General features: G+C 32.9%; 3 protein-coding genes across 4 annotated transcripts; all 3 read left to right on the top strand.

Annotated features, from left to right (window-relative positions):
* Window positions 1–1,425: 1,425 nt before the first annotated feature.
* On the top strand, window positions 1,426–2,836 carry LOC125609449 (tropinone reductase homolog At2g29330-like). Its single transcript, XM_048780903.1, has 5 exons — window positions 1,426–1,575; window positions 1,669–1,876; window positions 1,983–2,199; window positions 2,291–2,397; window positions 2,491–2,836. The coding sequence occupies exons 1-5, from the start codon at window positions 1,511–1,513 to the stop codon at window positions 2,680–2,682; spliced, it is 789 nt and encodes a 262-aa protein (XP_048636860.1). The 5' UTR covers window positions 1,426–1,510; the 3' UTR covers window positions 2,683–2,836.
* A 1,088-nt stretch (window positions 2,837–3,924) lies between these two features.
* On the top strand, window positions 3,925–5,426 carry LOC125609448 (tropinone reductase homolog At2g29310-like). Of its 2 annotated transcripts, none has more exons than XM_048780901.1 (5): window positions 3,925–4,143; window positions 4,215–4,422; window positions 4,507–4,723; window positions 4,823–4,929; window positions 5,031–5,426. In XM_048780901.1, exons 1-5 carry the CDS (start codon window positions 4,079–4,081, stop codon window positions 5,220–5,222), a joined length of 789 nt encoding a protein of 262 aa, XP_048636858.1. In that variant the 5' UTR covers window positions 3,925–4,078; the 3' UTR covers window positions 5,223–5,426. The 2 variants fall into 2 exon arrangements, with proteins under 2 accessions (XP_048636858.1, XP_048636859.1); XM_048780902.1 differs by having other exon boundaries at window positions 4,090–4,160.
* Window positions 5,427–11,742: 6,316 nt separating this feature from the next.
* Window positions 11,743–13,613, top strand: LOC125609446 (probable protein phosphatase 2C 24). Its single transcript, XM_048780899.1, has 3 exons — window positions 11,743–12,269; window positions 12,359–12,679; window positions 13,164–13,613. The coding sequence occupies exons 1-3, from the start codon at window positions 11,922–11,924 to the stop codon at window positions 13,392–13,394; spliced, it is 900 nt and encodes a 299-aa protein (XP_048636856.1). The 5' UTR covers window positions 11,743–11,921; the 3' UTR covers window positions 13,395–13,613.
* Window positions 13,614–13,838: the final 225 nt, after the last annotated feature.

Here is a 13,838-nt window from a genome sequence, read left to right as displayed (position 1 = left end):
TTTAAATATGTAATGGGTTTGGGTATTTAAGACCCAAAAAAACTTAAAGTACCTGAAAACTCAAACAAATACCTGAAAATATTTGAATACCAGAAAAACACAAAGTTTGCCCGAAATCTGATAAAAGAACCAAAAAACACCCAAAATTTTATTCGAATGCCCAACATATATTTTTAAAACTTTGACATTTTAATCAAAATCTGAACCCAAAATTGGAAAAAATAATAGTAATACTGAAAATTGAAATACCCAAATATACTAATATACGCAAAATATTTTAGGTACCCGCGATTGGGATTCTGGTAGGAACAAGACTCGAAACAAGACCCGCGGGTCCAAAAATACCCAATATGTATTTTTTTTCTGGACCCGAATCCAAACCAAACATTATGTTTATGTCGATTTCGGTTTGGTTTCTCAGGTCCGGATATGCCATGCCTAAATAGTTATGTAAGAGTGTACATAAAAAATCTTAAATTAAGTAATTCATAAATTATAGTTTTAGACATATTCGCTTTTTCGATATAATATGATTTTTTAACATAATACTGTATAACAATTCTCAAATACTAATTCATATCAAATTTTGTTTATATTCTAGAAAAACCCGTGTTTTTGAAGTGCGAGTCAAAATCTAATATATATTATACTCATTTAAAACATGAACATGACCTATTGATATAGAGTAGTCCAACTATTTTAATACAATTATTAAAACCTATTATTAATCATTTAAGAGAATATTATACAAAAAACACAAATATAACTAAAAACACAATATAAAAATTAAATTTCTAAAAAATGTAAAACAAAAAAAAATATCCGCCTTTTTTAAGGGCGTGTCAGAATAGTAGTGCATTATTTCTACATAAGAATCACATATATGTAAGCACAAAGTATATTCATGTAACATTTCATAAGATCATAAAGTTTTTGGTCATAAAGAAGTTTTTTGGATAAAAAATGCATACGTCAGAGAATATATTTAATATGTTGATCAAATCCGTTTTGGTATAAATATTCAAAATGAACATTGTTTGGATTTGCTTTGTCTTTCATTTAGAAGAAGAAACCCTCCAAAAAAATTCTGAAAGTGATATTTTATTTTCAAAGAGAAGATTATTGTTTTTTCATAATTGTTTTTTGAAGAAAAGTGATATTCAGAATATAAATTCTTCAAATAGTTTTCGTTAAAGAGTTCTAGTTTGATATTAGTTAAAAAAAAAAAATATAATTTGTACATCAGTTTCTTTGCTTCGGAATAGAGAGGGCATGCTACACAAAATTTCACTGACTTTTTGTAGAGCAACTTCCTTACTGAATTTTCAATCCTATTAACATGTGGTCTAAAAAAGCTGCTTCACATGTTCTGTTCTGTGTGTTCCGTGGTCAACAATAGGCCCTATTGCTAATTAGGAAACGCATCTTGTATTATTTGATTTACTTTGATGTTATATAACTATATTTATGTGGTATCTCTTGTCTCTGCCAGTCATAAACAAAAAAAAAAATGGATAAAAGATGGAGTCTCAAAGGTATGACGGCTCTTGTAACGGGTGGAGCCAGCGGAATCGGGTTAGTCTTTCTACTCTCTAGCTTATATCAAAATTTAGCTAGTTTTCTGCTTTTATTTAATATATCTCTTTTTTTTTGTCGTTAATATTTTAGGCATGCCATAGTAGAGGAACTAGCCGGCTTTGGGTGTAAAGTTCATGCATGTGATCTATCCGAAACTCTGCTCAATCAGAGTTTATGTGAATGGAAGAAGAAAGGGTTTCAAGTGAGTGGTTCGGTCTGTGATGTATCATGTCGTTCCGAGAGAGAAAAACTCATACAAACCGTCTCAACTATGTTCAACGGCAAGCTCAACATTCTTGTAAGTCAAATTTAAGTTTCAAGTAACGAAGGATATTCTTTTCGGAAAACAAAATTTTGTACAATAGGATTTTTGTTACTCTTCTTTTTGTTTTCGTTCTACATAGGTGAACAACGTTGGCTCAGCTCGTGTAAAACCAACAACTGAATATCTGGAAGATGATTTCTCCTTTCATATCTCAACAAACTTGGAGTCTGCTTATCATCTTAGCCAGCTTTCACATCCTTTTCTAAAAGCTTCAGGATCTGGAAGCATTGTCTTCATTTCTTCAGTTGCAGGGGTTGTTTCAATTGATTGTGGATCCATGTATGGTTTAACCAAAGGTACATAGTATTACTAGACGCAATATAGGAGAATTTCAAATTTTTTTGGTAAAAAGAAAAGGTTAATTTCTATCATTCTTGTTTTGTGCAGGAGCTTTGAATCAACTAGCAAGAAATCTGGCTTGTGAATGGGCCAAAGATGGAATAAGAGCCAACGCTGTTGCTCCCAATTTTATCTACACTGCTCTGGCTCAACCTGTAATGAATGACACATTCCAACTTTATTTTTCTCCTTCCAATTAACGTCACGCACTTTTCTCATTCTTGTTTCTAAATCTTGTGAATAATCAGTTTCTTGATGACGCTGGTTTTAACAAGAGTTTGTCCACTAGAACTCCACTTGGTCGCCCTGGAGAACCAGAAGAGGTTGCATCACTTGTGGCATTCTTGTGTCTACCTGCGGCTTCATATATTACTGGTCAGAGCATTTGTGTTGATGGAGGTCTCACGGTCAATGGCTTCTCCTATCAACCACATGCTTGAGCTGAGAGTTGCGTGGTGGTGATGCAGCGTACAAGCCTATTTTCTTCTGGTGTTGGGTTCTGTATTTGGGTTGGCAGTGTATTCGTGCTTTACTTTATGTTTTGTTTTTAACTTTTCTTTTGATCATTAATAAAACCCAAAATGAAGAAACTCATGTAGTTCCCCATCATTATTGATATCCAAGTAGTTTGTAATTGCTTCTAAGTTAAAGAATGGAGAGCCTTAAAATGATAAATTAGTCTCCAAATAATCAATAATAAGCATATAAACACGATTAAGAGAAATGCTCAAAGACCATTTTGAAATTAGAGAGCATTTGTAACTTTCACTAACCAGTCTCAAATTCCTTCCTTTAGCCTTTTTCTCTTTTTTTTTCTTTTGATGTTGGGTTCTCTATTAGGGTCAGCAGTTTATTTGCTTTAGTCTATGATTACCCTTAAGTCGATTTGTGTTTTGGTTTTTACCACAAAGTTTTTACTGCAAACTACATCAAACCATAACTTTTATCATAACTCAGATCTAATATTACATGTCACCAATTAAAGCCTATGTTTTGTTTTAAAATTTTGCTTTCGATCGTTAATAAAGCCAAAGTGAAGAACTCCAGTAGTTTGACACTAGAATCCTCCTCATATGCAAGGAACAGTTGCTGCAACCGAAATTGATTCAAGCCAATTATTATGCAAACTAGTGCACGAAAGAGAGGTAGAGAAAATTGAGCTGACTTGATAGACAATTATTATTATATGCTGTTTGGTTTCAAGTGAATAAAATTTCAATATCAAAATTGTTTTGATTTCATCTAACTCACATAGTTATAAAATGTGCAATGAAGCAAACTTTGTTCTAACTTCTGGTTTCGTTTTCCGTCAAGGCGAAAACGACAAATGAGAAAATTTGTTGAGAAATTCTTTAGAATAGTCCTTATAAGTTTTTGTTACAAAAATAGTTTCAATGAAAAAAATGACCAAAATAAATTTTATTAAAAAATAAAAATGTGTTTTTATTCTAGGGCTAACTAATCTAAATTTAGGGTTTAGAGTTAAAGGGTGGAGTTTTGAGGATAAGATTTTAAATTTTAAACAATAAAAATTAAAAATAAAAATTTCAAAATAAAAATGAACTATTTTGGTCCTTTTCTTTTTTAAATACTATTTTTGTGACAAAAACTTAAATGGCTATTTGAGGAATTGTCCTAAATTTGTTTTAGTCGACAATTTTGATCATTATCAGTATGTTTTTGCATGGGTGATGGGACAACGTGCACAGACATTATTGCCATGCTCTCTCAGATAACATTTCCACCACACATCCAAACGTACTCATTCATTCAAACTTATCTGATCCACGCTATAACACATGCCATGTCTGGCCATTGCTAGTCACACTCAAAAACATGGATAAGCGATGGAGTCTTCAAGGTATGACTGCCCTTGTAACCGGTGGAGCCAGCGGAATCGGGTTCGTCTTTCTTCTCTGTATCATCTTGAATGGTCAAGATTTTAAGTAGTCTATGCTTGTTGAATGTTTAGGTATGCCATAGTAGAGGAGTTAGCTAGATTTGGAGCTAAAATCCATGTTTGCGACATATCTGAAGTTATTCTTAATCAAAGCTTAAGCGAATGGGAAAATAAAGGGTTTCACGTGAGTGGCTCAGTCTGTGATGTTACCTCTCTTTCCGAGAGAGAATCATTAATACAATCTGTCTCCTCGCTGTTCGATGGCAAGCTCAACATTCTTGTAAGTAAATGATCTTAATCTTGAAACAACAAAGCATATCCGTTTAACGAAAACTGAAAAATATTCTCATTCTGTTCAACTTAGGTGAACAATGTGGGAGTACTTCGTGGAAAGCGAACGTTAGAATATGCGAAAGAGGATTTTGATTTCCACATCTCAACAAACTTGGAACCTGCTTTCAATTTTTGTCAGCTTTCACATCCTCTACTAAAGGCTTCAGGCTATGGAAGTATCATCTTCATGTCCTCTATTACAGGCATTTTATCATTTACCGCTGGATCCATTTATAACTTAACAAAAGGTAACCAAAATACAATTATAGAGGCAATACTAGCTAATTATCGCTAGTTTAACTTTTATTTTGTTGATTCCACAAATCGTAAGACAAAGTTTATTATAGGAGCTCTGAATCAGCTAGCAAGAAATCTGGCATGTGAATGGGCAAAAGACGGCATAAGAGCCAATGCTGTTGCACCTAATGTTATCAAGACTCCTCTGTCTCAATCTGTCAGTAAATAAAACAGTTTTTTACATATTATGTGTAATGTGTGTGTACGAATGTAACAACCTCAAATCTTCTAATCATCTTTTAATTGTGTGTTTTAAAGTATCTTGATGACGTCAAGTTCAATGAAGAATTATGCCGAAGAACTCCACTTGGGCGCGCTGGTGAGCTGAATGAAGTTGCATCACTAGTGGCATTCTTGTGTCTACCTGCAGCTTCCTATATCACAGGTCAAACTATTTGTGTTGATGGAGGCCTTACGGTTAACGGTTTCTCCTATCAACCACATGCTTAAAAATGACCTTGTCGCGTTTTATCTGTTTGCCTTCAGTTCTCAGAGTTCTCTCTCTATAAAAATCTCATTGTCCCGTTTTGTCAGTTTGTCATAATAAATGAGTTCTTACTTTCATTGTTGAGACTTGAAAGCTACTTCCAAAGTTAATACATCTTAAATGTACAATCTTATTTAAGATGTATTGATGCTTGTTATTTTTTCGTCTTCTTTTGTTTCAAATTATCTGGACTACCATTTGTTTACATGTTTAAATCATCTTCTCTTTTAATTACAACCACAAATACCAACTTAATCATTCATTGTATATCTATAATCTGTGGCATTTCTGGTAATTACTAATCACATGCAAACAAAAAATGGTTAAAAGATGGAGTTTTCAAGGTATGACCAGGCCTGGCTCTTGGCATGTGCAAGAGGTGCACTGGGTCCAATATTTTTTACAATTTGTTGGTTAGATTTTGGAGCATTTACCAACAAAATTAGGACCTTTTTGCATAACTATTTTAGTTGTTCTTTGACGTAACTTAATATATAGGGCCCATGAAAATAATGAGCCAGGAACCAAGTGGTTTTGTAGGCCTGAGTATTTTACCTGGATCCGAAGATCCGACCCGAAATCGACTCGAAAAAACCCAGTTCGGATAGGAACCGATCCGATCAAATTACTCTATCGGGTCTTGTTGCAGAGGACCCGCGGATCTTGGATCCGACCCGACCCAAATCCGATGGGTACTCGAATTAATAATGTAAATTAAATAAAATGCATGAAGGGGGAATCAAAGACGGATTATTCGTCTAGAGAACATGGAGGTCAACCACTAGGAGACAACAAATTGTTGTTGTATCTCGCATAGTTTAATATATATATACACATTTTAATATAATAAAAACACAAATTTTGGATAAATTTTCGAATATTTTCGGATATATAAATATTTTCAGATATTTTTTTTGTATTTTTAGATCTTTTTTAAATCGAACCCGAACCGAACCTGACCCGAAATCGAACCGAATCCAAACCGATAAATTCTAGTTACCCAAATGGGTCTAACTATTTAAGACCCGACCCGACCCGGACCGGCACGATCCGAATCGATCCGGAACTGAAAATTTAAAATTACCCTATCGGGTCCTAAACTCTTAGACCTGAAAGACCCGGACCCGGAAGGATCCGATCCGAATCCGACCCAACGATCCGAATGCCCAGGCCTATGGTCTTGGCCTAGTGGTAAAGGGGTTCCAGCTGGAGCTTCTGTCCTGGGTTCGATTCTCTTTGGCCACCCATAGACGTCTTAAGTGGTAAAAAAACTTAGATTTTTATGGGTTTTTTGGTGATTAGTCTTTGGCCTAGAAAGCCTCTGAGATCACACCAAAATTATCAGAAAAAAAAAAAGAAAAAAGCGCCAGGCCTAGGTATGACTTCTCTTGTGACCGGTTGAACCAGCGGAATCGGGTTCGTCTTTCGGTAGAACTCCAGTACTTGGTCGTACTAGAAAATCAAATGAATTTTGCATCCGGTCATTGACATATATATATGCCTCCAATTTGTTAAAAAATTATTGTTATTAAGCTTTATTCTAAAGTATTTTTTGGTCTCCAAAAACTCAAACCGACCTTATGCATGCATCACTAGTGGTCTTCTTGTGTCAAACCTTTGGATGATCACCCGGAGTTCTGGTTCTTTCAGTTTTCTTGCTTTAATACAGAGAGGCATACTGACAAAAATTTGTAGAGAAGCTTCTTTACTGGACTTTCAAACCTAGTAGTATATGATTAGTGATCTCCATCCCAGACTCTAAATAACTACATATAAAGCTTGATTTGAATGATACACTTTTGTGAATAAGTTGGGTATAAAAACATGTTTACACATTGAATTATAATCTGTTTTGTGTGTTTCTGATGTAAAAAATGTGTCTCATTTTTGAGATGTTATGATAGTAAAAAACGATATACTTAATTAACCCTAATCCAAAAAAACTCTCCATTAATTAAAACCTATGAAAACCCCTAACGATATTCAGAATGTTAGGGTAATCAAAAGAAAACATAATCTTTGGACACATTCCAGGAGCTATGAATCAGCTGACTAGAAACTTATATATAGATTGTGAGTGGGAAAGTGGCAACATAAGGGTTAACTTAGGATGTCCATGGTTGATCGCAATGTAAGATATTATTTTTACTATGTTTTATAAGAAGGTTTTGGTTGATTTTTCGTACTAAGTGAATTTTGATTACTTTACATGAAAAATCTCTCCGATACTAGGACACTAAGTGAATTTTGATTACTTTACATGAAAATCTCTGCGATACTAGGATAGTAAATAAAAAGTGGAGAGTTTGGATAAAAAAAAGAAGAAGTGGAGAGTAAAACACCGATGAGACGTGTTAGACCATCTCCAATGGGACACAAAAATTATCTATATATATATTTTATACTAAAATAAAGTAACTCTATTACAGAGTTGGATTTATTCCAATGGTTCACTCTATAATAAAATAAAATATAGAGTAATCTTGCTTTTTGACTTCAAATATAGAGTAAAAAAATATTACTCTATATTTTATTATATTAGGGCATCTTCAATTTCACTCTATTTTATCCTTTAAAATAGAGTTTAGAGTAAAAAATGCTCCAATGATACTCTATTTTCTACTCTATAATAGTGTAAACCTATTTTTTACTCTATATATAGAGTAATTTCTTTACTTTTTGTTCATACTCTATTTTTTACTCTAAAATAGAATACCATTGGAGCAACATCCAACTCTATTATAGAGTAACTTTATTTTAGAAGAAAAAATAGAGTAAACCATTGGAGATGGTCTTATAGAGTAACTCTATTATAGCATCTCTAATGGAACACTATTTTTTTCTCTATATTTTACACTAAACTAAGAATAACTCTATTATAGAGTTGAATTTGCTCCAGTGGTTTACTCTATAATAGAATTACTCTATAAAGGAGTGAAATATAGAAGAATCTTGTTTTTTTATTCCAAATATAGAGAAAAAAACAACATCCCTCTATATTTCACTCTATTACGGAGTGAAACATTGTAGCAAATCTAACTTTATAATAGAGTTACTCTATTTTAGTGTAAAATATAGAAGATATAATAGTGTTCCATTGAAGATGTTCTTATGGAGTGAACCATTGAAGTAAATTCAATTCTATAATAAAGTTAATCTATTTTAATATAGAATATAAAGGACATTTTTGTGTCTCATTGGAGATGTTTTCAGGGAAGCAAACGAAGTCTCATCGCTTGTGGCATCTCTTTTCATGCGGCTTCATATATAACAGGTCAACACATTTGCGTCGACGGAGGTGCCACTAAATTCTAAAGACTCGAAAATATCCTTCCTGCGGGGCTTCGCTTTGCCTTAAATACATTTGTACATGCTTCCTTGTTTAAAACTCGAAATCTAAGGCATGTAAACAAAATATTCTGTACATTTTTGTTCTTTTAACTAAACTATGTAATTTGGTGATAAAAATATTTTGTAACTATTTATTGTTCCTTTTTTTGGAGTATTCTTGGGTTCACCACGTATGGTGAACCTAAAAGTTCACCAACCAATATGATTTTGTTATTTTATATTTGATATCTTTTAGAAAATGAAACAAAATATTGTCAAGTTACATTATGTTTTTAAAATAAAAAAAATAAAAAAATAATAGTAGTTACAAAACATATTATTTTTAAATTTTTTTTTAACATCACACTAAACCCTAAACTTTTAGGTAAACCCTAAACCCTTGCATAAATCCTAAACTCTAAGGTGATGATTGTTTGCATAGTTTTTAGATTTTAGTTTTTGGTTTTTGGTTTTTAGTCTTTAGATTTTGGTTTTAGTTTTTAGTTTTTAGTTTTTAGTTTTTGATTTTTCTGTAGATTTTAGTTTTTTTTCAAAAAGCTTGATTGGTGACATTAGATTTTGGTTTTTGTTTTTTGAATTAAAATATGTATAATATAAAATCTTTCTTCTAGACACCATTAATTGTTTTTATTATCACTAAAATAAATAAACTTATATTATAAGTTTTTAAAATATATTATAGAATAAAAACTAATAGCTATATTTTAAAATAACTTTAATTCTATATCTTCAGAACAATACACAATAAATAGCTAATATAGTAAAACAAAATTAAAAAAAAAAATTTAAAATTTTAAAATATGGTAAAAATAGAATGACTATCTATTTTTTTAGAATGAATCTATTAAATGTATAACAGTTATAATTAACAGTTATAATTAATTTTATAGTATGAAATATTAATTAAATAATTATAAAACTAATTTAGCTAAATAAAACTCCAATAACTTAATTTTTAAAGAATATTTTTGTGGAACTCGAAACTACATGAATATAATCATCCACCATTTGCATTCTGAGTTATTTTAAATTTTATTTTTAATTTCTTTCATTTTAGTGCTCTATTGCATAGTTTAACTGATAACATGACGGTGAAACAAATGTGTGGGAGTAGAAATAGGAGATAAACATGGAATAAATATAAAAGGAAAAATTTAAAATAAAATATTTTAAAATAAAATAATTTAAAATAAAAGAACGTTGGCCATAATCTAAGAAAACACAGCTTTTGGTTTTTGTATATAAATAGGTGGTAACTTTAAAAAAAACTAGTTTCCCTAAATTTTAAGGAATCATTTTTTTCCAAAATCTTGATTGGCAAAAAAGTGATTTTTCAAAAACAAAAGCCAGAAACCATTTCAGCAACTGAAAACAATCAAGCTCTAAATAAAAACACTAAATCCTAAATCTTAAACCTTTGAGTCTTTTAGTGTTTAGTGTTTTTGATTTAAGGTTTAAGATTTATCGAAGGGTTTAGAGTTTATCCAAAGGTTTAAGATTTAGGGTTTAGGATTTAGTGTTTTGTGATGATGTTAAAAATATTATTTTTTAATATTTTTTTTAATAATTATTACTATTTTTATTTATTTTTTTACTTTAAAAAATAATATAATTTGACTATATTTTGTTTTCATTTTTAAAAGATTCGATATAAAATAATTCAATCATATTGGTTGGTGAGTTAGAGGTTCACTAAGGTGAACACAAGAAAAAGTTTTTTTTTTTGTAGAGTTATTATTGGGTTCACCCTCTAGGGTGAACTTATAGATTCACCAACCAATATGAATTACTTATTTTATATTAAGTATCTTTAAAAAAGAAAAACAAAATATTACCAATTTATAACATGGTTTCAAAATTAAAAAAGTAAAAATAAATAAAAATAGTACTAGTCGCAAAAAATAAAAAATACTTTTAACGCCGTCAGCAAAACACTAAATTCTAAAACCTAAAACCTAAACTCTAAACACTAAAATCCTAAACTCTAAATCTTTGGGTAAACCATAAACCCTTAGATAAAATCCTAAACTCTAAATCAAAAATACTAAATCTTAAAAACCCGTAATCCTAATCCTTAAACCCTTGGGTTTAGTGTAGTGTTTTTAAAATTTAGTATTATTTATTTATGGTTTAGTATTTATCTAAGGGTCTTTGGTTTACTCAAAGTTTTAGGGTTTACTTAAAGATTTATGATTTAAGATTTAGGGTTTAATGTTTTGCTGACGGCGTTAAAAATATTTTAATTTTTTTTGCAACTAGTATTTTTTTTATATTTTCATTTTAAAATTATAATATAAATTGATAATTTTTTTTAAAGATATTAAATATAAAATATTTAATTTCTATTGGTCGGTGAACCGGTACGTGAACCCAAGAACACATGTTTTTTGTGTGGGTGTATTAGCTGTATTGAGTTGTCACTGAATCATTCATATCCATTAAAAATGTAAATGATAAAATCATTAGCTCTAGAGGAGAACAATGAGAATTCAAACTGTATAAAGCTTAACATTTTCTCTCTCAAGCCAACTTCATCTCGACGACGTGTGGACCAAAAACACATTTTCAAATTAGATTTTTCGATATTTTAAAATTGCTCATAGTGCCATCACAACAAAGTTGATTAACTGTCCGAAATATTAAATTTCCAATGATCCACTGGTCTATGAAGACAATAATAATTGATACAAGGTTATGTTTATATATATTAAGGTTTTCTTTGTTTACGTGTCTACTGCCTACGAGAAAACACAAACATCATCGGCACTGTTAGGTATTGATTGGTAAACATAATTTATATAGAAATTTAAACTTAAATGGTAATCAAATACGAAGTTTAACGTAGTGAAATTCATTTTAGGTATTAAAATACAGTATACAAAAGATGTATTTGGGGAAAAGCTATTCTTGAAGCGAAGAACCAGCACCAGTCGTGGCGCGAAAGGAACTTGCTTTAAACCTTCCTGTCCTATTTTCATTGGAACACGAGTCTCGCACTAGTTCGTGACGCTTACGTGGCTTATTTTTTAATAACCGTACTCTATGTATCGACGGTCCAGATTAAAACATTAAGTACGTGACGTTCTTAAAAAGTAAACCAAAACTGAAAGTAGTTTATGAGGTAGAGCTGTGTATAAATGAGGTAGAGTGGAGCAACGTGTAGTAGTAACAATATTATTGTGTTCAATTGATTCGTTTCCTAGTCTTTCTTCACGTGCAAGTAACCTAAACAACATTCAACTTTTTATTTGTTCATCGGAGAAACAGTTTCTTGTTCTTCTTGATTTAAAAAAAAAAAAGAGATCGAACATATGGCAGATATATGTTACGAAGTTGTGACCGATGCGTCGGCGTATGAATCAAGACCGTTACATTCAGGGAGGAGGCAGAGGTTTCCGATGGATAAGACGGTGGCGATGCAAGAAGAATGGGAGAAGAAAAACTTTAAGCGTAATAAACTGGAGGCTTTAACGGTGAGAAATGAGAACGTCTCCGGTGAGTCTCCGGTGACGGAGGCAAGTCCGAGATACGGCGTTTCTTCGGTGTGCGGTAGAAGAAGAGAGATGGAAGATGCGGTGGCGATTCATCCTTCGTTTTCTTCTCATTCGGAGTATCCTCAACACTACTTCGGTGTCTACGACGGTCACGGTTGTTCCCACGTACGTCGTTGTCTATCTCCAAACTTGTATGTAACTCATAAAAAATAAAAATCAGCTGTAGTTCATACGACGCCGTTTTCGTTATTCAGGTTGCAGCGAGGTGTAGGGAGAGACTTCACAAGCTGGTGCAAGAGGAGCTAAACTCTGATAGGGAAGAAGAGGAGGACGAGTGGAGAAAGACGATGGAGCGTAGCTTCACTCGCATGGATAAAGAGGTTGTGTTGTTGAGTGAATCAGTCCTGAGTGCGAAATGTAAGTGCGAGCTTCAGACGCCGGATTGTGATGCGGTCGGATCAACCGCCGTCGTGTCTATCATTACGCAGGATAAGATCGTCGTCGCTAACTGCGGCGATTCCAGAGCAGTTCTCTGCCGGAACGGAAAACCATTCCCTCTATCGACAGATCACAAGGTTACTATCTTTCTATTTCTGTCTTTACATGAGACTAATCTAGAGACATGCCAAGAATCTAATCTTTCTTGTGACTGAAGGTATCTAGGGTAACCAAACAGTACTAATACTGCAGTAGGAAGATTCGAACACTGATCCCTAGTGAATATCTAACTCATGCTTCTTCATTTTGTTTTCGTTAGCGATACAAGCCAACATAGACATGGCCGGTCATGGGTTACACCTAATGAAATATTTATCTGATTCCTAAATTTTAAAGAGTAACGTTTATAAATTTTGTGATCTGTAAATTATATATAAGAAAAGTTATTAAAATGATTTATTTTAAAATATTTATAAATCTCAAGATCCACACTGAACATAGATCACCCTTTTTTTTTGAACAAATAACATAGATCACTTGGAAAGCTCTGTTTTGTACTTTCGTGTGTTTTGGTAATAATCAGAATTCTAGATTTGACTCAAAAGTTTGTATGAAACACAGCCTGACCGTCCAGACGAGTTGGACCGAATCGAAGGAGCTGGAGGACGAGTCATATACTGGGACTGTCCGAGAGTTCTAGGAGTCTTAGCGATGTCACGAGCCATAGGAGACAACTATCTGAAACCTTACGTGACTTGTGAACCGGAGGTAACGGTAACAGACAGGACGGACGATGACTGCCTTATTCTAGCCAGCGACGGTTTATGGGACGTTGTGTCTATTAGAGGATAAGTATCACTTTGTATAGTTTAGATATTATTCCTTGCATATTCCTTTCTGTTATGAGCCGATCCCTATAATCGCTCAACCTCTTGTACTATATATGTTGAGATCAATACATAATACATTGCAAGGGAAACATAATCTCTTATATGGTATCAGAGGGTTACAGTTCCTGAAACCTAATACGCATCTCTGCGTCTCTCTCTCTTTCTTCTTCTCTACGCCTTCTTCAATCTCTACTCTTCTCCACCTTCCATGGCTGCTCCTGTTGCTCAACACGAACGCGCTTACGGTGTGACAAACATCAAACATCACATCCCCCTCATTCTTGACATCGACGATGGTAACTACGACGCCTGGCGAGAGCTTTTCCTCACTCATTGCCAGAGCTTTGACGCTTCCGGACATCTTGACGGAACTCTCTTACCGGAGGATGATAACGACGTTGCATGG

The sequence above is a fragment of the Brassica napus genome, chromosome A5 (genome assembly GCF_020379485.1).
Source record: "Brassica napus cultivar Da-Ae chromosome A5, Da-Ae, whole genome shotgun sequence".
Classification (NCBI taxonomy): domain Eukaryota; kingdom Viridiplantae; phylum Streptophyta; class Magnoliopsida; order Brassicales; family Brassicaceae; genus Brassica; species Brassica napus.
Note: the sequence above shows the minus strand (reverse complement) of the source record. Positions and strands in the feature narration are given on the sequence as shown.